The 26089-nt window shown below is 37.9% G+C and overlaps 1 protein-coding gene across 4 annotated transcripts in view; it reads left to right on the top strand.

Annotated features, from left to right (window-relative positions):
• GRM8 (glutamate metabotropic receptor 8) overlaps positions 1-26089 on the top strand; it is a 749284-nt gene that overhangs the window by 458832 nt on the left and 264363 nt on the right. For all 4 annotated transcript variants that reach the window (XM_004741849.3, XM_045062948.1, XM_004741847.3 and 1 more), the window contains exon 7: positions 22684-22884. In XM_004741849.3, the coding sequence (XP_004741906.1) occupies positions 22684-22884 (201 nt within the window). The remainder of the gene's footprint in view (positions 1-22683; positions 22885-26089) is intronic.

The raw sequence follows: 26089 nt of genomic DNA, 5'->3' as shown, positions 1-26089 counted from the left end.
GAGGTGGTCTCTGACTTGGCAAATTTCTCTTCACCCTCTGATTGCCTTGGCACAACCATCTGAACATAGAGCTGATTCACTTCTAGAACTTACAGTCAGAATTTTTAATGAAAAAAAATCTTAAATAAAATGCTGATGCAGTGGTTTAATACAATGACCAATACAACCATATGAATAAATACAAATGCAAAGCCAAAAATCCACCATTTAATTTAAAATGCTGGTGTGACTGAATGTATTACATACTGCATCCTGACGAAACTACATAAAGCTAGATTTCTCTTTAGGAAGGACAGGGTTTCCATATTTATTAAGTAAAAATAAATTTCAGTATATACTTTGCTTTTGCCAGTGATCTACTTTTTTTTTTTTTTTAAAGGTGGAACATCATTAATAATGTCTTTAAGGATGTGCTCTTAAGCATAGTGAATTCCATACTCCAAGCTGTAAGTTAGAAAATAGGTTATTCAACTTCTTGAATAAATTAAAAGGGAGTCTTCATCTTTCTCCTTTTCCCGATAAATTGATCTCTTGAGTCTGAGTGACATAATCTATATACCAGATCTTTTCCAGAAAGTTATTATATAGAAAGTGTAAATGGCTAGAGTAGCAAAAAGCGACTCATACTTCCTATTCCACTAAATGAAATCACTTAAACAAGACATGATATGACATAATATCCACATGGTTTAGAGCATTTTTTACAAGCTTATATTTCTTTAGGCTTCTTATTCATTATAAATAAGAAGCTTGTTTCTCCTGATGCTTAGTTTAAGTTGTTTATATTTTAAGGCCATGTTATGTATCACGCTCCATGGGATTTTAACATTTAAAAAAAAAAAAAAAAGAATTCACTTCTGTGGAACATTTGCCTATACACCTGGTCCGGAAGCAGGCGGACCTGGAAGGTCCCCCTGGTCTGTCAGGGCAGTGCAGATGAAAAGCTTGCAGATCCTTTCCACTTCTAGCGTGGAAGCTGACTGGGAGTTTCTTGCTGTTTCTTTATGTGTTGACGTGTTTGCAGGGCCACAATTATAAACTGATTACAGCTAGCAAAAAAACTGCTTCCATTGTTTTCCCTGCTGAATGGTAATTAGACTGTTATTGTGTTCATTGCCATTTTTTATTGTTGCTAGTCTTTTGAGCATTATTAGGCTATCTTAGATTTCAGTATGTCCTCTGGAAAGAAGGAAATGCCAACCAAGTGCAATGTATGTAAGATGTTTATAGTGATTATCTTATTGTATGCTCTAAATCGCATCGTAGAAAAACTAAATATATCCTAGAAACAAGACATTTTGTTTTTCTGTCTGTAGTCATTTGAACCACGTTTGATGCTCAAACTTCTCCCTCTTCCTTGATCGTACAGCTAGTTCAGAAAAGGCTGTTTCAAAGTTAGAATGCCATATGTTAGAAGATTTCAAGTATAATCTGGACAATGTGAATTTTGTTTCTATGTGAAGAACAGCTTATCTCGAAGGCTGCATTTACATTAGCTGAAAAGGAAAACTATTGGCAGTTTTTGGTTAGTTTTTTTTTTCTGTCTCTGAGTCTGAGTTGATTTTGTTTTGTTTTGTTTTGTTTTAAATTGACCGAATCGACCTGATTGCTGTCTCACAGACATAATCTGTGAACTCATCTTGTAGACTCTAGGCCCAATTAGTCTAAATGCTTTCCTGGTTTGCTACTAATTGTATGCTTAACTGTTAAGTTATGATAAAGCTCATTTGAAAGGTAAAATAGAATTCATTCTTCATGTCCTTTAATGTAATTGTATCTTATTTTATCATTGCAATAGATGGGGATAAGAATTTTTCCCCATTCTGGGGCATAGAAAATATTTGAATGTCTCTGAAATACGAAGAATATGCAGGAAGATGCAGTCTTAGTGTATTAGAAAATGTTAAAAAGCATTTACAGTCTGGGAATAATGGATGAAATATGTGTAAAGGGTATCTAAAAGAGTTTTTCGAATGATAGAATAAGCATACACTTTTCAGATGACTTTGCTGTTTTTGATAGATTTGACCAATGTTTCACTGAAGAAAGTAAATAGAGCAAGTGCATTTTCGTTTTCTCTCTCTCTTTTTTTTTTAAGATTTTATTTATTTATTTGACAGAGAAAGAAATCACAAGTAGGCAGAGAGGCAGACAGAGCGAATGGGGGAAGGGAAGCAGGCTGTCCCCTGAGTGGAGAGCCCGATGTGGGTCTCCATCCCAGAACCCTGAGATCATGACCTGAGCATAAGGCAGAGGCTTTAACCCATGAGCCACCCAAGCGCCCTGCAAGTGCATTTTCTAATCTGACAGTTTAAAATAGAATTAATTTGAGATTTCTCCCTCATCCTTTGTCATTTGCATTTGATTTTCAGCTGACATCTCTTGTCTAAGACAATGAGATTGATCACAAAATAGAAGCTTTAGAAATTTCTCTGAAAATTAGTGAAGCTACTAAAAATTACATTTTAGTAGGATTTACCTTAATTGAAGAAGTGCATAATTGGGATATGATGATCTACAAATAAGTAAAGGAGACAAAATATCCAAAAATAGAACTAAAAGATCTACCAAATTATTAAGGCATGCAAGTATTTGGCACAGCAAATAAAAGCCAGGGATGATTATGAAGAAGTAAAAAAAGAGCAAAAACGATAAGCAGCAAATTAGTTAATAAAGAAGATGAGATACCACTTGGAAAATTGATAAAAGAGAATAGAAAATTCTCTTTATCATTTTGTAAATATAACAGAAATAAAAGATTCTTTTTTCCTTTCAAATTTTTATTTTAATTCTAGTTAGCTAACATATAGTGTAATATTAGTTTCAGGAGTAGAATTTAGTGATTCATCACGTACACAGCACATCCAGTGCTCATCATTAACCAGTGCCCTCCTTAGTGCCCATCACCCATTTAACCCAACCACACCCACCTGGCCTTCAGCAACCCTCAGTTTATTCTTTGTCATTAAGATTCTCTTAGTTTATTTCCCTCTTTCCTCTTTCCATATGTTCATATGTTTTGTTTCTCAAATTCCATATATGAATGAAATCATATCATACTTGTCTTTCTCTGAGTTATTTTGCTTACAGTAATACTCCCTGGCTTTATCCATGTGCCGGCAAGATTTCATTCTTGTCAAATGGCAAGATTTCATTCTTTTTGATGGCTGATGTCTCCTTTATCCATTTATTAGTTGATGGACATTTGGGCTCTTTCCATAGTTTGGCTAATATTGATAATGCTACTGTAAACATCAGGGTGTATGCATCCCTTTGAATCTGTATTTTTTTTATCCTTTGGGTAAATATCTAGTAGTTCAGTTGCTGAGTCACAGGGTAGTTCTATTTTTACCCTTTTGAGGAACCCCCATACTGTTCTCCAGAGTAGCTGCACCAGTTTGCATTCCCACCAACAGCATAAAAGTGTTACCCTCTCTCAGCATCCTACTATCTGCTGTTTCCTATGCTAATTTTAGCCATTCTGACAGGTGTGAGGTGGTATCTCATCATGGTTTTGATTTGTATTTTTCTGATGATGTGTGACGTTGAGCATCTTTTTATGTGTCTGTTCGCCATCTGTATGTCCTCTTTGAAGGAATAAAATATCTTGAAAGGCATTTCTTTCAATTAGAAGGAAAAGACAGTAATTGACTTGATGGTATTTTTTTCTGTACTGTACTGTACTGTATTTTTTCTGTATATAAGATTATATTTATTTATTTGAGAGCAAGAGAGCACGTGCATAAGTGGGGGTAAAGGCAGAGGGAGAGGAAGAAGCAGACTCCCCACTGAGCACAGAGCCTGAAGCTACTGGGTCTTGAACCCTGAGATCATGACCTGAGTCAAAGTCAGATGCTTAAACAACTGAGCCACCCAAGTACTCCTAACTGTACTTATTTTTTAGTAGTGAATCTTTGTTTTTGAAGAAAGGTAGAGTTCTCATAAAAGCAACAATATGTAGGGAATTTTTAAAAATTAAATGTGCTTACACATTTCATTTCAAATGACTAGTATCAAATAGAAAAGAAGTACTGTAGAATTTGACTAGAGTTATTATTGCTCCCTCCATTCTTTTTGTAACTGCCCAGAACTCTTGAGAAGAGGATCATCATTGAGATACTTGAAATAAATGGCCACCTAAATTAGGTGATTGTTTCCTGCCTACAAACTGTCAGTGATTTACATTAAAGAAAGCATGTTCACAACCTGAACATTATCAACCATTAAATATCTCTTTGTAAATCAGTTTCTCTCGTTGATAATTGGGCACTTGTTGGACAGGGATTAGGAGAAAGGATGGCTATGTATTTATTTATTTATTTTAAGAGAGAGAGCATGCAACCGGTGGGGCGGGGGTTGCAGAGGGAGAGAGAGTCTTAAGCAGACTCTGCACTGAGCACAGAGCCCAGTGGGGTGCTTGATCTCAGGACCCTGAGATCTGATCTGAGCCAAAACCAAAAGCTGGAAGCTTAATTGACTGTGGGACCCAGGTAACCCCAAAAGGATGGCTATTTAAAGGGGAAAATGATCTAGAATTGCAGAGGCATGAGGCACTAGATACTAACTTAATGTCCCTCTTAATTTGGTTAGACATAGTCCTAACTATGAGAGCCGAAACAGCCGACATTGTGAGCAAAATAGCATTTGCAAAATGAAAGGGATGGAGCCCTGAAGATCACTCAGTCTGTGAACTTAACTGAGAAGAAGAATGAAAAGCAGACATGCAGATCAAAAACACTTTGTCAGATTCATCTGACCTTCTAAATTAGACTGACACATCCAGCTGATTGACAAAAAGTCTATACATGTTAATTATAATAACTTTAGAGAGCTTTTGAGTCTGTGTATTTATTATACTACTTATTATGAGGCTATAAGAGTGTGGAATGGGATAATTAGTTTTTATCAAGGGACATAATTGGCTAGAGGTTTATACTTGAAGAGTAAAGGACAAGAGGTGGCCGGAAGAAGTGACCTATAGAGGTAGGGCCTAAAGCTACTCATAACTTTCCAAGGCCAAGGAAAAGACCCTTTGCTACAGGAATGACTGTCACAGAAGGATGGGATAGGGGACACTAACATTTATTGAGATGTTACCATGTTCAGAGAAATAAAATGACAAACGAAAATGAACATGGTCCCTGCTCTTGCGGACCATTAATGACACTGTTTTAAAATCAGATAGGATACAGAGATGATTTTAAAAACCACAAAGAGGAGAAGGCCTTCAAGGGTTGTTTTCCTTATAGATTTTCTTTTTTCTTTTTTTTAAATTCAACTAGCCAACATATTGTACCTCATTAGTTTTTGATACAATGTCCAATGATTCATTAGTTGCATATAACAGGCAGTGCTCATCACATCACATGTCCTCCTTGTTGTCTACAAACAACCATTGATTTATTTGAAGAAAGAATATTCATTAATTCAGTGAGTAGTTGAAACTAGAAAAGAGGTGCTTGGGTTGAAAGGTATTTTAAAGTCATAGTTGTAAACTGTAATCTTAAACTAGTTTTGTCTGTAGTTTAAGGGACACAAATTATAGTTTTCCTTTGACTGACTGCTTAGAACAACACTCAAGGTAGGAGGTCATTCTCCCCTTTTACACTGGTAAAGGGGGGATACCAAGAGAGGTTAACTCATTGGCCATAGATAACAGAGCTAGTAAATAAGGGATTTGTGTCATAAATTTCATATTTTTCCTCATAAAGACTGGTACAATAAAAATTCAACGTGTGGTAAGTAGGTTGCTGTCCTTGAGGTTAGACACAACGAGATCATGGTTGTATATCACTTAGGATTATGCCCAGCTATAAGTAACAGGGAGGGAAAATAACACTTGTTTCAACAAGACATGACTTTATTTTTCTGTCTGGTAAAATCCAGAGGAGGCCTCCAGGAATAGTGCTGTGTGGCTTCTCATACTGCTCGGCTGTCTGGACGGTGTGGCTCTAATTTCTCCCGGTTCCAGATGAAAGGCAGAACTCCAGTTACCCGCTTTGCCTTGTAAGGGGCAGGATGGAAGAAAAGATGTAAACAATAGAGACGAAGTGCACACGTCCATGTCCTTTAAGAAAGGCTCCTGCAAGTTGCCACCTTCCCATTTGTTTACAGTCCTATTGGTGGCTATATTTAGATACAGAGGAGGGTGGGAAATGAGGTCTGTTCTGGTCAGCCACGTGTCTGCTAACAATCCTGAGGTCTAATACCACCGGAAAGCTGGTGAATTAATACTGAGGTACCATCAACGGTCTCTGCCCAGAGAGCCTCGATGAGTGGTTGGGCTCGAAGACAGATAGAAGTCAAGATGTGAATGGCAATGACAGAGTGGAAGCATGAGGGCTCTTCCAAGAAAGTTGGCTCTAAAAGGGAGGGTGCTATATCAAATGACTCCCATACCTGACTCCGTCTCATTCCAAAATGCATTTGATTGAAAGATGATCAGAAAACTCACATATTAAAAGCTGCCACTTCATACAGCAGATGAACACACAGGACTGTCGTAGAAAGTCAAAGGCCAGATGTTTACCAGGTGCTTAGAGCAGTCCTGTTAAATGAGACAGGTCTAGGGCACCTGGGTGGCTCTGTTGGTTAAATGACTGCCTTCGACTCCGGTCCTGATCCCGGAGTCCTTGGATTAAGTCCCACATCAGGCTCCCTGCTCAGCAGGGAGTCTGCTTCTCCCTCTGACCCTCCCCCTTCTCATGCTCTCCCTCTCATTCTCGCTCTCTCAAATAAATACATAAATTTTTTTTAAATGAGACAGCTCTAGCCAAAGATATAGCAGCAGGTTTATATTTTAATCTAAATTCATTTTTTTGTATCTGGGCACCTTCCTTATTGTTTAGACTTGATTTATAATGGAAAAAGCAAGACAGTTTGAATAAGACTAGGAAGCAAGACACAGTGTGGAGGCTTGGCTTTACAGCTTACTATGTTTGTGACAATGGTCAGGCTATTTAACCAGACTCAATTTTCTTATGTTAAAAAAATAATAAAAAGGAAGAAAGAAAAAAAAAGAAAAAAGAAAAAAAGAAAAGAATTAAAAAAAAAGAAAACAAATAAGAAAAATATAAAAAGAAAAAATATATATATTAGATAAACTAGTTAAAAAATGTTAAAAAAGAAAAAGGTAAAAGTTAAAAAAAAATTTAACCAGAAGGCGAGAAAAAAAACAAAAAATGAAAAAGAAAAAAATTTAAATTAACTGCAAGACTAAAAAAAATCACAGGGAAAAAGCCATGAGTTCCGTGCTTTGCTTTCTCCTCCTCTGGAATTCTGCTGCTCTCCTTGGTATTGAAACCGCACTCCTTGGTAGGTGAACTTGGTCTCGGCTGGATTTCTTGTTGATCTTCTGGAGGAGGGGCCTGGTGTAGTGATTCTCAAGTGTCTTGCCATTTGCGACAACTTGGATGGAACTAGAGCGTATCATGCTTAGCGAAATAAGTCAAGCAGAGAAAGACAACTATCATATGATCTCCCTGATATGAGGAAGTGGTGATGCAACATGGGGGCTTAAGTGGGTAGGAGAAGAATTAATGAAACAAGATGGGATTGGGAGGGAGACAAACCATAAGTGACTCTTAATCTCACCAAACAAACTGAGGGTTGCTGGGGGGAGGGGGTTTGGGAGAAGGGGGTGGGATTATGGACATTGGGGAGGGTATGTGCTTTGGTGAGTGCTGTAAAGTGTGTAAACCTGGTGATTCACAGGCCTGTACCCCTGGAGATAAAAATATATGTTTATAAAAAATTAAAAATTAAAAAAATAATAAAAATAATAAAAAATAAAAATATGGGAATACTGTAACTTGCCTCATAGAGTGATTGTAAGAACTATGTAAAAACATATCCAGCTTGTCTAGCATGGTGGTTGGCTCATAATAGATCTGATAAATGTTAGGTATCTTCCTCTCAGCTTCTAAAAAGAAGGCTGTTTGTGAACATTTGTACACTTGAGCCATTATGTCTAAATGTTTCCTTTATCATAGCTCCCTGTTTCTATCCAAGTCCTTGATGGTTGTAACATAATTTGGGGAGTAAAAATAAACCACTGAGAACAGAATCCAAAAAGCAGATTTTTTAGAACTAAATTTAAAGTGCATCTCAGGCTATGATTTTCACTTTGGTTCTAAATATATCAAATTTCTATTTATAATTTTTCCTCACAAAATGTGTTTTGATATTCAGAGTATGCGAGAAAAGTTTAAATATGAAAATATTTTCAATTTCTTTTTTGCATTTGCATGCACTGAAAGTTTAAAGATGAAAATATTTTCAAAAAAAAATTTTTTTTTGGAATTTGCACATAGGGGTAATAATGAGTGATTCCAATAGGCCGTGCTCCATCTCTCAAGGTGAAATTAGGGCTTGTTGCCAAAAAGACCTGTGGCAGTTAATTTGCTCCTCACAGGGCCAGAATTCCAATTCTGTCCTGGAAAGTTTTCTGGGTCTAGAGAGAATTCACACTAAATCATGCGTTATAATTTAGTTTATATGTAATGTTGAAGGACACCATAGTTTATATTAGTAAGATTAAAGAAAAAAAAAAAAAGACTTGTCAAACAGATCTACTCTTTTTCCACGGTAAGGTAAGTTCCTAGTCAAAAGCTGTAATTTTTGATCTGAGGCAACAGTGTGTAGGAGTTCTGCTTAATGAATACTGATGTTCTATTGTTTCAGGAGTGATGAAATACAGCCACAGGTTCCTGATTTATGAGGGGTTTAAAATGAGCACTTACCTCATCTTGGATCTGTTGTTTTAACACTGTCTAATATGGTTAGTCTCAGATGGTCTGTTTCCTCTATTATGGAAATTATCCTACCAGTCCATGTGGAGAGAAGCAAGAAGCAAAACACCCTTACCGACCCTACCTTTTATGTACATTTATTTGAACATAAAAATAGAAGGCATAGCTTTGGTTTATTTGAAAAAAGTTTCCCCAGTAGTACTTCAGTATATCCCATATAGTTTCCTGGAGTGGCCCTTCATAAAATATTAAAGAAAAGGGATGGTGGCTTTATGCACGGCTAATTGGAACTGTCTTATTGATGTGTGCTTCTTTGGAATGAAACTCTGTTCAGATTGGTTTAACAAATATTGCTATTAACCTAAGACAGATTTGGGCACCATGCTAGGCCCTGTGGGTCCTCAGAGGAAGATCTAAACCCCTGTCCTTCATGAAGTTTCAGATTATTGAGAGAAAAAATAATATTGAGAAAGAAGTAAATCAAAACATGATGACTGGAAGACGAATCATGCTGATTCATTAAACGCCGTCCACAGACTCTGTGTTTACTGATTCCTGGTGAGGACTTGGAATGAGTGGATGGTCTGCATCCGTGAAGTTGTCTGACAGAAGCAGAGGCTGATTGAATTAATTGGAAGGCAACAAGAGAGGTCATCTTGTCTGGTCCCTGTCCCTATGAAGGATGGCACAGAAACTCTCCCAGACAGATTGTGACCTGCTTTAATCAGCCACTGGCATTATACCCACGCCTGTGCGGTGACCCTTAAAATTGGGAAGAAAAGTGAAAGACCCAGTCAGTCACCCAGCGGATAGACCACAAAGGCAATGATTGTTTTCCTCTTTCATCTGGGTGCTCCAGGATCACACACAGATCCCCTCAAATGTTCATTTAAAGAATATGCATCTTATATGTCTGGTACATCTCATTTTCTGTTTTAAATTTCTTTTATAACTTATGCTTAAGTTGTAAAGCCCTATTTTTGACCATTTCAACCAAAAACCATGGTTCTTTGAATGGCAATGGTTTTCTAGGGATACTCCTTTCATGTCGGTATGAGGGAACCTTACATAATGCGCAACTTCTTGCTCTTCACTTTTCCTCAGAGTTGATTTCATTAACTCCTTTCGAGGCTTTCTTTAAATTCCTCATGGGGAAACCCACTTAGGGATCCCCTCAAGTTTTACTCATCCTCAGAGGAACTTAATTACACAGGGAGAGAAGGTACAGCTGGAGAAAGGCAACATGACAGAAAGGGAGGAATCATGGAGCGAGGTAGTAGGATTCTGTTCCCAGCTCTGCCCCTACCTGTTATATTGGACCCGGAGAAATCCCTCAGTGTTCCTCGACCTCAGTCTTGCCATTTGTAAAACAAGAAGATTGGATGAGGTCAGTGAGTTTCAGACTCTTCTTGATTGTACTCCAGATTAGTCATTTCTTGTTTATGGCAACCCAGTGCTCTCATGCCTTCCAACTAAAGTAGAAGGTTCAAGAAATAGTACTTCCTGTTACTATGTGCAATACACTCCTTTCCATTTTATTTTTGAAAAATGCAGGTTTTAATGATTTAAACGATTTTACATCATTTTTACAGTGATTTTAAAAACACTAATAGGACGTGTCATCAAGCTTAAAAATAGCAGATACGATCATTGTTAAGGTTGTTTCAGTATGAGAGCTCCTATTTTATTAATTGCAAGTTTTAGGGTCTCATTATATGTGCTCTTGTAGTGACATCATTTCATTGTTGACCAAATCTTAAGAGTGAGAGAGTAGGGGAGAAGGATGGTGGGACTAGAGAGAGTAGAAGTGGGGAAAGGTTTGTTTTCCTGTGTGTGTGTTTAATGCCGACTATCTTATTTACCGTTCAGTTTTTTGTTCCAAAGAGAATATCTGAGACAATACAACTGATGACTTGCGAGAAGAAAGACTGAAGTTCGTTGCTGAGTAGTAACGTAGTCTTGGAAACAATTCCATGCCATCTCTTTCCCCAGTTCCTAGAAAGTTTGTAATTTAAAAAAAAAAAAAAAAATGAACTCCAGGGGTGGAACCCTATCCTGGACTTAGAAAAGCCACAAATCAGACAGGGTACATTCCTGTAATGCAAGAGAGTAGAGAGAATTTTTAGGTGCAGGCTAGTGGGGTTCCCCTGGCCTGTCCTAACAGGAACTAGTAGACCATGTTCATCGCCCATTGGGCAAATGTGTGGCCATCTGGTGGGACAATATATTCCTGGCCTAGACAGCATCCATTGGTCCACTGGTCTCACTGAGCAGCAGGGTCTATCTACCCAGACACAGAAGGCAGGAACCTGGAAGTCACTCCTGGCGACACCCTTTGCTTCAGTTCCAGCCAAATCCTGTTATGTCTTCTAATGTCTCCAATGCATTTACATTTCTCTGTCTTCATCGTCACCTTAGCCCATGCCATACTTTGTCCTTCTTCATTTTATGAAAGAACCTCCCAAGCAGTTATTCTTTTTATGTAATGCCCTGATAACCTCCCAAGCAGTGGGAGGTCTCTCTCCCGCCGCATCCTCTCTTTCCTCCTTCTTGTCTGTTCTTCTGACCCAGTGCTCTTTTTGAACGGGAAACCCAATTATTTGACCTTTCAAAGGCCTCCTACTGCACATAGGAAGAAGACAAATTGACTCTAGGTAACCTGCCAAATCCCTAAATCTGCCCTCCCTGCCTCTCAGGCCTCATCTGTGCCACACTCCTGCCCAGCTCCAGTGTCCTGCGAAGGATTTCAGGCCCTCATACTTCTCCGCCCCTTCGATCAGTAGAAGAAGGGTCACTGTCACTCAGCCTCTTGTGTTCCCCCTACTGCCCTTTCTCCTCTCATTCACTCCTGTTTATCCTTTCGATATGAGCCCGTCACTCCCCGAGTTTTAGTTTACGGTTGTATCCGGCTCAGTGCTTAAGACATCACCCAGGCTGACTGAATGGTGATGATAAAGGTGATAATAAAACATCCCTTGTATAGTACTCCTTACTGTTTCCAACACACTCTCCAGACTGCCTTAAACACATTAACTCAATTATGACAATGATTCTGTGGGAGAGTTATTTTTATTCTCACTTTTCAGATAAGGAAACTGAGGCATAAGAGATTAAGGGATCCTGCAACTAGTAAATGGTGGTGTGAATTTAAACCCCAGCAGATTAGCTGCAGGGTGGTTCCTAATCTTTGAACTAAATTACCTTTTTCATGTTTATTAGATGAGTATATGAATATATATCCTGGGTTTATATTGGGATTTCTTTTGTTTGTGTAATTGGAAAAGTGTTGCACATTGTAGAAACTTAAGTATTTTATAGCCCTGTATAACAAATAATGGTATCCATTTATTCATTGTATAATGTGCTGGATGCCCTGCATTACCTCAATTCTCACAATGGCCATGCAACATAGGTATAAATTCCCATTTTATGAGTACAGAATAAGAGACTCAGGAACAATCTCAAGTCTTGATCTGTCTGATGTCAGAACCGATGTTTTTCTGCATTTTTCTGTTTGTTTGTTTTTAACAAGAGATGGAACTTAACCTGGGCCTTCTATGTTGTATACAGTTTAAATAAGGGGAGAAGAAAATGTTGAGCATTAAGAATGAATTGAGGGGCACCTGGGTGACTCAGTCAGTTAAGTGTCTAACTCTTGGTTTCTGCTCACGTCATGATCTCAGGGTGGGGAGATCCAGCCCTACTTTGGGCTCAGGCTTCTGGAGCACACAGGTTTGGGATCCCACCCACCCACCCCCGGTTACATACACGCACACACATGGTCTCTCTCTCTCTCTCAAATAATTAAAAATCTTTTTTAAAAAAAGAATGAGTTGAGAATTTATTATTTGTACCATGATCAATCATCTAAAAATACAATGAAAAAAATTATTTCATAAGGCTAGAAAATGAAATATCAGGGCATTACATGAAAAGGAATACGTGAGTGACATATCTTTGCTGAGGATTCCAAAAGAAGGTTCGAATAAATGGAGATACTCTGTTTCTAAATGGGACACTTAATATCGCAGCTATTTCAAGTCTTCTGCAACTAATTTTAAAAATCAATACAATTCGAATAAAAGCTGCAATTTTTAGAACTAGCTTAAATAGTTCTAAAGTTTATTTGTGAGAACTATCAAGAATTTTAAAAAACAAGAGTATTGATAGAACTTGCATGAACAGATGGTAGAACTTATCATAAAATTACAATAACTGTCCAACAGGTAGGAGACTAGTGGCCTAGAGCATAAACTCCAGGTGTATATCCAAGAACATACAGAGTTTGATATGTGTTAAAAGTGACTTTATATAAATCAATGGGGACAAGAACATTCAAGAAATAGTGTGGAAGAACTGGCTCATAATTTGAAAAACAAGGTAAGATCTCTACCTTGCAATCAAATATTATTCTGAGTACTGGGAAACAGTTAAATGCAAAAACCTGAATCCACTGAATGAACTACAATGCAAGTATAAAAACTATGCTTTCCTACAATATAGGGAAATCCTCACTAGGTGAAGTGAATATAGCAGATTAAAAAATATATATATACAGTATCTTCTTAATTTAGGGGAAAATAGAGAAATCCTATAAGGCAATAGGTCAATATATAAATGGTTAATGTGATAGGCTAATAGATATTCTTTATTTTCTTCATTATACTTTTTTCTCACATTTCTACTAATACTGATTAGCTTTTGTGATTAGAAAAAAAATTAAAAAATATTTTTAAAGGCACATTTGAAGCCACATTATAAGGTCTGCAATAACTACTAACATATCTTGGGGCGGGAGATGCATGAGAAGTCCTATCTGCTAGAGGGAGTTTAGTGGGGGATATTGGATTCTTCTATGGAGTAGTTAAAGAGAAAAACTCTACTATTCACTATTGAACTCTGATGTACATGATCAAGATAATTATGTAAAGAAATGCAACTGTCTGAAATTAATCAAATGCCTTTTCTTTGTTTGGGGACTTAGGGATATATCTGTGAAATAATTTCCTCTTCTGAGCATCTTTTTTTTTAAACTGGTTGTTTTGCCTGAAGATACACTCTTAATCTTACTTGCCTCTTACCTTAGGTTTTTTAGTGTTTTAAAAACCCTAGGGCATTGCATGGAAAATTTAGCACCTGAAGGGGACACCTGGCACCTGCCTGAAGCACTTTCCATTTCCTGCCAGGCACACAAAGCAGAGAAGTCATTGTGGGCTGATGTAGCACTCTTCAGGGGTTGATTTACAAGTGTCTCCTGATGTGTCCTCAGGCAGCTAAGAGCCTTCAGTTCTTGGGACCACATTTAAATTACAGAAGAAATAGAGAGCAGGTGATTTTCAACAGAGGACCCTTATCTTCTCATTTTCTCTGCCCTTTGTAAATAGATAAGGCAGAGGCTCAAATTAGTTCATTAGTCCAATACATCTGTTTATTCAGGCCCTTGACAAAGCCTAGTGCGGAATTGACAAAGCAGAACCTTAGGTGTGGAATTCTCTTTTGAGCTTGATGTTACTTTCTTAGAGAAATCTTACAGACATTTACGCTCTTACCTTCCAGAGCTAAAATACTCTATTGATTTTTATAAATATTAATTTATAAGTTTTATTGGCTTTGGCTTTTGCCACAAATATCTAATCATCTTGCTTATGAATTTCAGCCACATTATGCCAACTTGATCTCAGGTGCATTACTGACATTCACAAGCAAGATGAGTTTTCTTTTTTTAATGATTTTATTTATTTTTGGACAGAGAGAGAATGATCACAAGTAGGCAGAGAGGCAGGCAGAGGTGGGGGGAGAAGCAGGCCCCCTGCTGAGCAGAGAACCCAACATGGGGCTCCATCCCAGGATCCTGAGATCATAACCTGAACTGAAGGCAGAGGCTTATCCCACTGGGCCACCCAGGTGCCCCAAGATGAGTGTGTTAATATGTCAGAAAAATGCTTACAATGTTACAGGAGTATATTTCCCCTTTTTTGTATATTTTAATATGTGGTCATTTGTTAATATTTATTAGTATTTCTGTAAAAGTATGTTATTTTATTTTATTTTAAAGATTTTATTTATTTATTTGTGAGAGAGAGAGAGTGAGAGCGAGCACAGGCAGACAGAGTGGAAGGCAGAGTCAGAGGGAGAAGCAGGCTCCCTGCGGAGCAAGGAGCCCGATGTGGGACTCGATCCCAGGACGCTGGGATCATGACCTGAGCCGAAGGCAGCTGCCTAACCAACTAAGCCACCCAGGCGTCCCAATTTTATATTATTCTTTAGTTCCTGCTCACTGTTCTTTAAAGGTACACACACACACACACACACACAATCTCTACCTACTACTTACCATATAAGACAAGTCAGTTGTGGGTCTAATGGCTAAAAGTTAGAGGAGTTCAGAGAAGTGGAAGGTAAGCCTGGTTTGGAAAAACAAACAAACACAATTTCACAGAGAAGGAGGCAGTGTGATAATTAATGGCCAAGGTTTTGAGTCAGACTTGACTACCATTTACTGCCATAACTATGTGATCTTGGGTAGTTTTTCAAATGTTGAGTCTTAGTTCCTTTATCTATTTAAAAAAGGGGGGAATAATAGTAATTTAGGACTAAAGAGATGCTTCTCATGAAGGGTCCTGCCCATCTTAATTATTTGTGTCCTTTTACTTCTCTGATCTTATTTTCCATAATTGATTCCTTTAACCATCAGATCATAATAAAAAGAGACATGAAACTTTTCTCCTTCAAAAGGTACTACATTCGAAGTAGTTAAAGTCTAAGAGTCATGAAAATGCAGTAACTCAGTTAACCAGACTAATAATACAGGAAGAAAAATCCAGGATGGTATTTTTTGTTCCTGTGGAATTTCCAGGTCTCGATGGTAGTCCAGTTACTGGTTATTCCAAACTATTTTGGAGAATTTTTAGAGGTATTTGTTCACTCCTACCCTTATACAATCTTCCAGCAATCTTAGCAAGTATAAGGAGGAAACAGAATATGCCCTAGCATCTAGAACTTTAGAACTGTAGGGACCTTGACTGATCATGTTATTCAATTGTCTAATTTCTACTGAGAAGTAAACAAATCCTAGAAAGCTCATGACTTGACCAAGGACACAAAGTCATTTGGCCACTCTGTTAGAACTAGAATGTGAGTCTTCGACTTCTCTGGCCATTGGTCTTTTTTCTTTTTCTAACTTGTAAGGTTTTATTTATTTATTAGAGAGAGAGAGCACAAGCTGGGGGAGAGGTGGAGGGAAGAGGAGAAGCAGACTCCCCACTGAGCAGGGAATGCAATGGAGGGCTTGATCCCAGGACCCTGAGATCCGGACCCGAGCCAAAGGCAGATGCTTAATCAACTGAGCCACCCAGGAGCCCCTCAAGCCATTGGTCTTACAACAGTACTACAAATGGTACTTCACTCCTAAGTAAAGCTTAAATTATTGCAATGCTGTAAATAAATGATCAGTGGTATTACTATTATGTGATTACTCTAAACATTTGGGCCTTTTGTTCTTCAAGCAATTCAACAAATTTATGTAAAATCTGCATACTTTGTTAGAGGATATATTAAATACTAGAGAATATTAAAAATCAGTTCTTTTAACTGAGGTCTTTCTTGATGCAGTTGGAGAGCCAGAGCCGTCAAAAACAAAACCTTCTTGTTAGCCTGATTTTCCAAATTCTGTTAATGCTGTCAGGGTTCTGCTACCTTGCCTCAAAACACCTGAGTTGTTGATTGCCTTCAAACCTTACTCCCATATTTAATCAGGGCGCCAAATACTGTCAGTTTGACATCTGAAACATATTTTCCCTCATTCTTTTTTTCCTGCTTTTTCAACCTATATCTGCCCTGCCTCCCAGTTTGTATCTCTACCTTCAAACTACATTTGCTTCAATTTACTTTACCCATATTCCCAGAAATATTTTATTTATTTATTTTTTTAAGATTTTTATTTATTTGTCAGAGACGGAGAGAGAGTGAGCGAGGACAGGCAGACATAGAGGCAGACAGAGGCAGAGGGAGAAACAGGCTCCTGCCGAGCAAGGAGCCCGATGTGGGACTCGATCCCAGGACCCCGGGATCATGACCTGAGCCGAAGGCAGCTGCTTAACCAACTGAGCCACCCAGGCGTCCCCCCAGAAATATTTTAAATATTGGTCATGATTCTGTGTTTCCAACTGAACAATATTCAATATTCAACGTAGCATTTAAGATACTCTATAATCTGATCTGGGCTGCTATCTTAAAAAATTAAATATCAGTGCTCTCGCCTATCTTGATATGACATCTTACCTGAAGCTTGGAGGCTGAGCAGGAGGTATCCAGGAAGTCATGAAGAGTTACAGAGTGGATATCTGCGTGAAGCCCTATGGTGGAAGATCTCAGATTATATTCAAGGACCTACAAGCGGAGCAGCAAGAAGCGGGGTGGTGCCAGCAGATGAGGCTGGAGAGATGGGATAGCACATTGCGGAGGTCCCTGGGGGCAGCTGTCCCAGTCAAAAGCCCAGGAATGTGCCCAAGTCCACTTGCCTTGGGTTGTGTTAGTTGGGACCCCGATCTAGGTCTGCCCCACTGGCCCATACTCTTTCTCCTGTAGCCACTGCCTCCCTCAGTCAGTCTGTCTTTCTGCCTTACCGTAGGGCCCTTGTTCTCCTCTCCCTAGAGTTTGCATGGGAGCTGCTCGCGCTTCATTGGCCTATCCCAGTGCTTAGGAGAAATTCTTGTATAATTGAATATGCTTCTGTTTCTTTCCCATCTTTCCTCTATTGTATCCTTGAAGCCAAATCAGTTTAAATTCAGTAGAAGGTGACTTAGGTTGGCTGAGTTGATAGCGATTCCTTTTGCGTGTGCAGTGTGATCCTTTCTGGTTCTCACGGATTGTTACTGGTGTGCGTGGTTCACTGATTTCAGTCATCCACTGTGCAGTTAGTGCGTACATGTAGGGCACTGGGAGAGCGGCTTGTAGGATATGACAGTCTTTTCTCTGGTGCATCGAGTAGTGAGATACAGAGTTGTTGTGGAATTCAGAATGACCCTTCATTCTGGTCCTATGTGCCTAAATGTGTCCCTAACAGGTCACGGATTCTCTTCTTTCCTCCTACCCTCCTCTCCACACAAACTGCAAGAAAACAGTGTAACCATTTAAAATAGTTGTTGCATTCTTAAGGGAAAGTCAGAGAGAAACTAAATAAATACTTTTTAACCTATAAATTTAGAATGTGGGATTTTTTTCTATAGCGTGCTAGGATTATAGTAAAAAAAAAATCAAACATATTGGATATGTGGTTTCTTGAGAATAAAACGACTGGTAGGACTTCCATCTCTTCCTCCTCCTTTTTCTCTGCTTCTTTTTCTTCTTCTTCACTGAACTGATCAGTTTATTGGATCATCATTATATTAACATACTTTCAGGAAAAGGAAAATAACCTTGAATCTCAATCCATAAAACTAAACTACACCCTGAGAAATCAGAAATTCTTGGAAAGCAAAGCTCAACGACTATCTGTCAAAAAATTTAAAATTCATGTCAGGCATATCTTAGGAATTCGCACTGTAATGTGTATGGCACTCTGCAAACTTGAGCAGATTTGCCTTTTGAAAACCAAGAGGATACATCGTGATGCTTGAAAGACCTTAACCGAGGCACATGAGGTATTACTTGGACCAGTAAGAATTTATTCTGTTGTCCAGGAACATGAGATACAGTCAGAAGTTTTACATTTCATTAATGAAAATGTAAAATAATCTTGCTATAAAATTTATGAGGCTGACTTCAACTCCCCCCTGCAAACACTTTGCTGTTAATTTTAAGCTATACACTAAAGCACCTCACAACTTTACAGTCAGTGTTTTAAATGGATGGCTGACATATAGCCTTTGACAATATTTAGCCCTTTATAGCAATACATTAACACTAACTTTAGAAACTATAGCATAATGAAATTTTACAGCCAATTAAGTTGATGAGTCACTGTTAGCTTCTTAAATTCCTTTTTAGATGAATAAGACAAGCAACTACAGGAATTGAGGAGCAAACCCCCGCTCTTGTAAAATCTTAAGTGTCTTCATGAAGTTGAAATGTTAGGGAATAGAAAAATATGGTGTCTAAACAGCCTGGAAAGAAATAAAATGATTTCTTGTTAAACTTAGAAATGATAATAATGTTCAGTCTTTTAGTTTGTCACCGTGTGCTTCCATCACTTCATGGAAAGAGTCATAGTGTGTCCACTGACTTATGTGACAGTCATCATTAAGCAGCCTTCTGAATTTTTACTTAAAAAAGAGCGTAAAGTTGGATATATTTAATCTCTGCTCATACTACTAGGAGTTTACAACTAGTTAAGGAAATATAATTTAACAAGTGCAAATTTAAATATGTCCCTTTAATGATAGGTATGGTATTTGAGAGTTAATTATAAATCTATTATGTATAAAGTTAAAATTGCTTTAGGAAAAATCAAAAAAGAATATGTCTACTAAGGGCACCTGGGTGGCTCAGTCAGTTAAGCAACCAGGTCTTGATTTTCACTCAGATCATAATCTCAGGGTCATGAGATCAAGCCGTACCTTGAGCGCATCCTTTGCATAGAGTCTGCTTGAGATTTTCTCTCTCCCTCTCCCTTTGCCCCACCCTCTCAAATAAATAAATAAATCTTAAAAAAAAATAAAAGAATGTCTATTCAATTAGGACATCTCCATTAAAATTTATCAGGAAAGTATTGTGTATAATTTATCCCAATTATTGAATATTGAGAAATATCTTTATAGATGGAGTGAGGTTGCATTGGATAAACTGTAGCATTAAAATAAAATCACATTTTTATTTTAATCATATTAAAAACATTTTAGGATAGAGTAAATTTAAAAATATAAAATATTCACACATATCTAGCTCTTACCTATATTCCATGGACTGAAAAATTTCCAAATTTCTTTATGTTCTTGTGGTTATTATTTTCTTTGTACTTGGGCTTGGGCATTTTCTGCCATTTCTGTGCCTGCTGTTCATACTCCACCCAGTGGCAATGGAGAAAAAGAAATTCTCTCTTTAAAAAGAGGGGTGCCTGGATGGCTCAGTCTGTTAAGTAACTAACTCTTGTTTTCAGCTCAGGTCATGATTTCAGGGCTGTGAAATTAAGCCCTGCTTCAGGCTCTGCACTCAATGAGGAATCTGAGATTTTCTCTCTCCTTATGCCCCTCTCCCTTCTCTCTCTTAAACAAATAAATAAATCTTTTAAAAATTGTGCATCCTCTTGATTATTAGAGAAGACCCACACATGCACACAAATAAAGTACACAAGAGAAGCAAAGTCAGAAAAACAAGTGATAATGTTCACAGAAGTTGTGTGTGTGTGTGTGTGTGTGTGTGTGTAGCCTAGGGATTTACAGAGCAGCAGCAATACAAACAGCAAATTTGGAATGTAGTGTTACAGGCAATGTTTGTGTCCCTGTCATAGATTTGAAATGTGTTAAAACTCTACCCCCTGATATGAAGGTATGAGGATGTGGGGCCTTTGGGAGGTAATTAGGTTAGATGAAGTTTTGAAGCTAGAGCACTATCCCTCATGAATGGGATTAGTGTCCTTAAAAGAAGTCACCCGAAGTCTGCTCTCTTCCAGAAGATATCTTTCACCAGGACCCAACCATGCTGTTACCCTTAGTCTGGACTTGTAGCCTCAAGAGCAATGAGAAGCAAATTCTGTTGTTTACAAGCCAGCGAGTCTTTGGTATTTTGTTATAGCAGCTCAGACTAAGACAGTGAGGTATCTGTGTTTGGAAATTACAGATTTGTCATGTTCCCAAATTGGGAGATGCTGATTCAGTAAATCTGGGGTGGCCCTCAGGAGTCTGGACTTAAGAAGATAATCAGGAATGGAACAACTGCTCGAGGATTTATAGGATTCATTTCCAGTTATCAAATTTAGTGATACAAAATGAATGAAACTGGGAATCTTCTTATGGACCTACGGGCCTACCCTCAAAGTAGTTATTTCAGTCTTGTATCAAGTTTACTTGTCATTTGCCTCTTGTTTTCTTAAGCAACCATGCTGGTTGGCTCAGGACTATCTGGGTTTTGGTCCTGTATTCTGAGAAATCCCTCGATCCTGGACTAGCCAGAGTGGTTGGTCACCGGATAAGATCTTTAAAGAAACAACTCATCTTTTTGGTTGCTGTGACCATTCTTCAATATTTGTTTATGAATTGTCTACTTTGTGGTGAAAACTATGGGGAAGAAGTTTTTTGGCAGAAGCTGAAAGGGCTGTTTTCACAAGGTCACTTGATGACATTCTGGACATAGCAAAGCCATTCTAAGACCCCAAGGAGACAAAGTGCCAATGGAGATAGGGAGAAGACAGCGCTCCTGGATCTGCATGGCTGTTAGCTTAGATCACACAGCTAATGCAATTGAAGGGATCGGTATGTCTTTTGTCATCTTGAAGGTGCTCTTTGTAAGAACAGATCTCCCTTCTCTGCTCTCACACCTGAAAGACCTTCAATTCCAACTGAGGTTTTAGGGAAATGATGTAATTCTCTATAATAATAGCCTGGTTTTAGCACTATTGAGTTTGACATGGAAGCAGACTATGCAGGAATATGATAGGCAATTGGAAAGGTGGGCTGGCAGTTAGGTGACAGGAAAGTCCTAGAAAACTAACTTATCAGACTACTGGATTTAATAAATTAAATTGATTAATACAGAAATAGAAAATTGTTGGGTATCTAAGCCCAACATGGTGATTATGGTTAATAATACTGTATCGTATACTTGAAAGTTGCTAAGGGTAAATCTTAAATGTTACCACCACAAGGAAAATTTAAAAAAACTTACTATGGAAGGTAATGAATGTGTTAACTAACCTTTATTATGGAAATCATTTCATAATCTATACATATATAAAATCATCATGTAGTATACCTTAAACTTAAAGCATGTTATATGCCAATTTTATCTCCATAGAAAGATTTAAAAATAAAATAAAACAGAAAATTGAGTTCAAGGGGCATCTGGGTGGTTCAGTTGGTTGAGCGTCCAACTCTTGATTTCGGCTCAGGTCATGATTTCAGGGTCCTGAGATAGAGCCTCACCTCAGTCTCTGAGCTCAATGCAGAGTCGGCTTGTTTCCCTCTGTTCCTCCTTCTGCTCTCTCTCTCTCAAATAAATCAATAAATAAAATCATTAAAAAAAAAAAGAAAAAGAAAATTGAGTTCAAGAAGAAAATAAGTTGAATGATTCTTCTGAAGATAGCTGGTTTGCTTAAGGAAAAACTGTCTTTTAATATTTACAAAAAGGGCTCCCAAGTAAAATACGTTCAAAATGAGCATAGATATGATGGGGCAGGGGGAGGGAAGACCTTACTTTGAGACACGAATTAAATGATACTCCCGGAACTGAAGTAGATGTAAAGAAGAAAGATCAAGTCACTACCAAAATGTTATGTAATTACTAGAATGTAAAACGTAATCGGACTCAGTAAGGTGGAAATAAAGATAATGAAATTCTATGTTTTTGTTTAGTTTATATCTTTTTGTTGCTAATAGAATAGTTTCTGTTCTTTCCAAATAAAAAATGCAATACCCAGTTTAAAAGCCTGACTCAGTATGTATAGGAATAAAATAATTGGGAGTTAAAGTAAATAGTTTTGTCTCATTAAGTGTGCCTCAGAGGGCACCTGGGTGGCTCAGTCACTAAGCCTCTGCCTTCAGCTCAGGTCATGATCCCAGAATTCTGGGATCGAGTCCCACATCAGGCTCCCTGCATCGTGGGAAACCCCCCTCCCCCCCCCCGCTTGTGTTCCCTCTCTCGCGGTGTCTCTCTCTGTCAAATAAATAAATAAAATCTTTAAAAAAATCAAAAGTGTACCCCAAATGTGGAAATCTTAGCCCTAATGCCATCTTTGAGTAAAATCTAACACCAGTTGATGGTTTACTTTTTTATTTTACAGGGCTGGAGAGAATTGCCAGGGATTCGTCTTATGAACAGGAAGGAAAGGTCCAATTTGTAATTGATGCCGTGTATTCCATGGCTTATGCCCTGCACAATATGCACAAAGATCTGTGCCCTGGATACATCGGCCTCTGCCCACGAATGAGTGCTGTTGATGGGAAAGAGCTACTTGGTTATATTCGGGCTGTAAATTTTAATGGTAAGTCACAAGGTTTGTTTTTTTTTTTTGGTCATTAACTACTTTAGAAGTGACAGTGTTTGTTCTTCCCCACCCCATACATAGAATACATTCAAACAGAGTGGAAAGCCCAGGATTAGAAGCAGTCCCCCCCTTTTAATCAGAAGTGTGAGTTTTTCCACCTGCTTTTAAATCTCAAACATATTTTTTTTGGTGCTCCTGAAAGAAGCGGAAGTTAAAAATAAACCTCAATCAATCAAAATATTCTACTTAAATATCACTATTTCAGAAATAACTTAGGAGGCTCATTTGGAACCGCTCACAACAGATTAGATTTCTTTGAAAATGTTTTGTTTTCGTGCCATTGTTAGAGAAGGACGTGTAGAGATTTTGTTTTAAAACTGATCTTAAGCTTCTTGAACAGTAAGTTCAACTAGAGGAAGGTAGATGATCTGGATTTGCTACATATTTACCTTCTGAGCGCTGGTTTAAGTTTCTGTATCTTCTCTTTCCTTGTATCACTTTCAATGATCTGGTTACTGTAAAGCAATGGGCTGCGTCCTATAAGCTAGAACTGCAGGGATGCCTTGGAGATGGGATTTACTTCCTGCAGAAGCAGAACTTCTGCTCTCTGTGAGTGTCACAGAAACTGATACAAAATAAGATGGACCCACGGCATTCCGCTGAGAATAGCCAACTGCCTGTCTGAAGTGAAGGAATTATTGAATGCTGCTGCTCTTTCATGAAAGCTGTAATGGTTGCGGCTCATGATTTTGACCATTATTTTCAAATGAAATGATAGAATGCTCTGAGCTGTCTAATTCTTTCTGTTTGGCTGTAATCCACACAATGGACATGCCTCCGAGTCACGCACAGCACTGCACTGTCCATCATAATACACTCCAGTGACCTCAGCTGCCAGCCTTTCTCAAAAAAGCACAAGGTCATCTTCAATTTAGAATTCAAGTGGAAACTTCTTGTGCTTTGTGCAGGCAACACGAGGCAAGATTTGGTTTACATTCAACACAGAGTATCCTTATTTTCAGCAGAATTTTTTGTGAGACATTATGTAACAATCCTTTTGTTATGAATATAAATATTAAGGGGAATTTAAAAATAATTTTCTTGCAATTATAAAAATTGAGCAAAAGAAGAGTATTACAATGCAAGGTTATTTATCCTAACATGAGGTTGGGGAACACTCCATTTATCGAAGTAGTTAGGAGCTGTGAAGAGGAATGCAAATGATTATATTTTCTCAATAACTGAAGCTCATCTCCAGAAGATGGGAAAATCTTTAAAGAAACACGAGATTAAAGTATTTTAAAGGTGAATTACCAATTTCTCCCTTATCTTAATCATAGATAAAAGCCAACCCCTTCCTTGATGACTTCCATTATTATACCATACTGTAATATAATGATGCTATTAAAGACTATTAAAAACATCTTAATGCCTAATGATTATTAAGACAATTTGCCTCTAGACTCCAATGATTCCTGAGTTCTTTTGTCTACTTTTTATAGTCTTTTTTCCCCTACCACCTTATCAGGCTGCTGTTTTTGTGCCTTGTTTTTTTTTTTGTTGTTGTTGTTGTTTTTTAAGGACTGATCTCTTCCATAATTTGCTTCTTTCAACCCACTATGGACAGAGAAGCACATATAACATTTCATTCATTTAGTCAAGATATATTTATTGAGCATATAGAACATGTTAAACATTGTGATAGGTGCTGGAGATACACTACTGATAAAAACAGTCAAAACAGATAGGAGATTTAGATTTTATTGGGGAATTAAATATTAACCAAAAAAGCACACAAAGGTGTAATAATATAGGCTGTAATGAGCGCTGAGCGTAGAAATGTGCCAGACTGAGAGTTTGTAAGAGGGAAACATCCCTACTCTAGGGAGTTAGTGACAGGTGAATCTGAAGGAAATGGGTGTCAGAGATAAGGATAAGATAGAATACAAAGAGGGCTTACAGGCCATTCTTAAGATTTGTTTACCTTAAAAGCAACAGGAACCCATTAAAGCATAATAAAACTGTGTCTGGTATGAGTAAGTGTAGTCTTGGTATGAGGGTCATATAAAATACATGAATTTTAGTATATACACTTAAAAAAGAATCTCTTTGAGCTCCCTGGAGAGCTGTTTTGCTAATGGCTTGAGACTTGTCTGTATTCCAATAGCTGATGCTCCAAGGTAAGAGACCTATGCATAAGCCGATTGTCATGGATTATATACTCCTCCTGATTTTTAGTAATTTTCAGGGAGTTCATAAATTTTTAAATTTCACTGTTAGCTTATTTGTTAGTGTTCATTAATTATTAGTGCCTTGCCTGTGATATATGCCTATGATAAAAAGATATATAGGGCAGTTCAAATAGAAGTAGATTATCAAAATCATTTAAAGAGGAAGAAACAATATGGTAAGTAGGATATGGGACTACATCAAGTTCTGACCTTCCAGAGCAGCCATGATGTAAAGGGACATCCAGTGGGATATATAACTTTCATTGTGATGGAAGCAAGCCTACCTATTTTTTAAGAGAGGACTAATTTTCTGGGAAACTCTGTCTACAAGAACTGTATCATATGGGACTTTGACAACCTAATAATATGAGCAAAGTTATTTAACAAAATTTTATATAAAAGAAGCAGCTTTCTCTTTGGCTGTTCTGCACCTGTACCCACAGTCAAAGCCAAGAATGTAATGCTTGTAACACTGAAGGGTATTTTATTAAAAGAGTTTTCAGGAGGGAGATAATCTTCTTTATCTTGGTTTACAACTTTCTCAAACTCTGATGATATGGGGATTGCCATATCCTGTTAAGAATAAATGAAGAGCATTTCCCTTATACTCTGCTTTTCAGACTTGATCTTCAAAAGAATGCTACTCAGAAATTTAACGTTTCAGTCAGTTACTGGGTTGAAGGGGTGGCCATACTCTTGGACACTCCACTTCTCCTAGTGCTACTTGCTGGTCCTAGAAGAATCTTGAAATGTCCTAATAGCTACATGGAGCACACATCAAATCTCCCAACTTAAATATCCTTGCCTTTCACAGGGCTTTCATAGGAACTGGAGGTAGACACCTAGAATATGTGCTAGGAACCTAGCTAACAGCGATTACATGTTGTTAATTTCGTGTCAATTGAGTGGGTTGTGTTGGTGATGGTCCGTGTTCTCACCTAGTGAGATGGCTACCTCACTTCCCAAGGCCT

The sequence above is a fragment of the Mustela putorius genome, unplaced genomic scaffold (genome assembly GCF_011764305.1).
Source record: "Mustela putorius furo isolate JIRA1106 unplaced genomic scaffold, ASM1176430v1.1 tig00003845_pilon_pilon_pilon, whole genome shotgun sequence".
NCBI classification, from domain to species: Eukaryota; Metazoa; Chordata; class Mammalia; order Carnivora; family Mustelidae; genus Mustela; species Mustela putorius.
The sequence above is the reverse complement of the archived record's forward strand: the minus strand, read 5'-3'. Positions and strand labels throughout refer to the sequence as shown.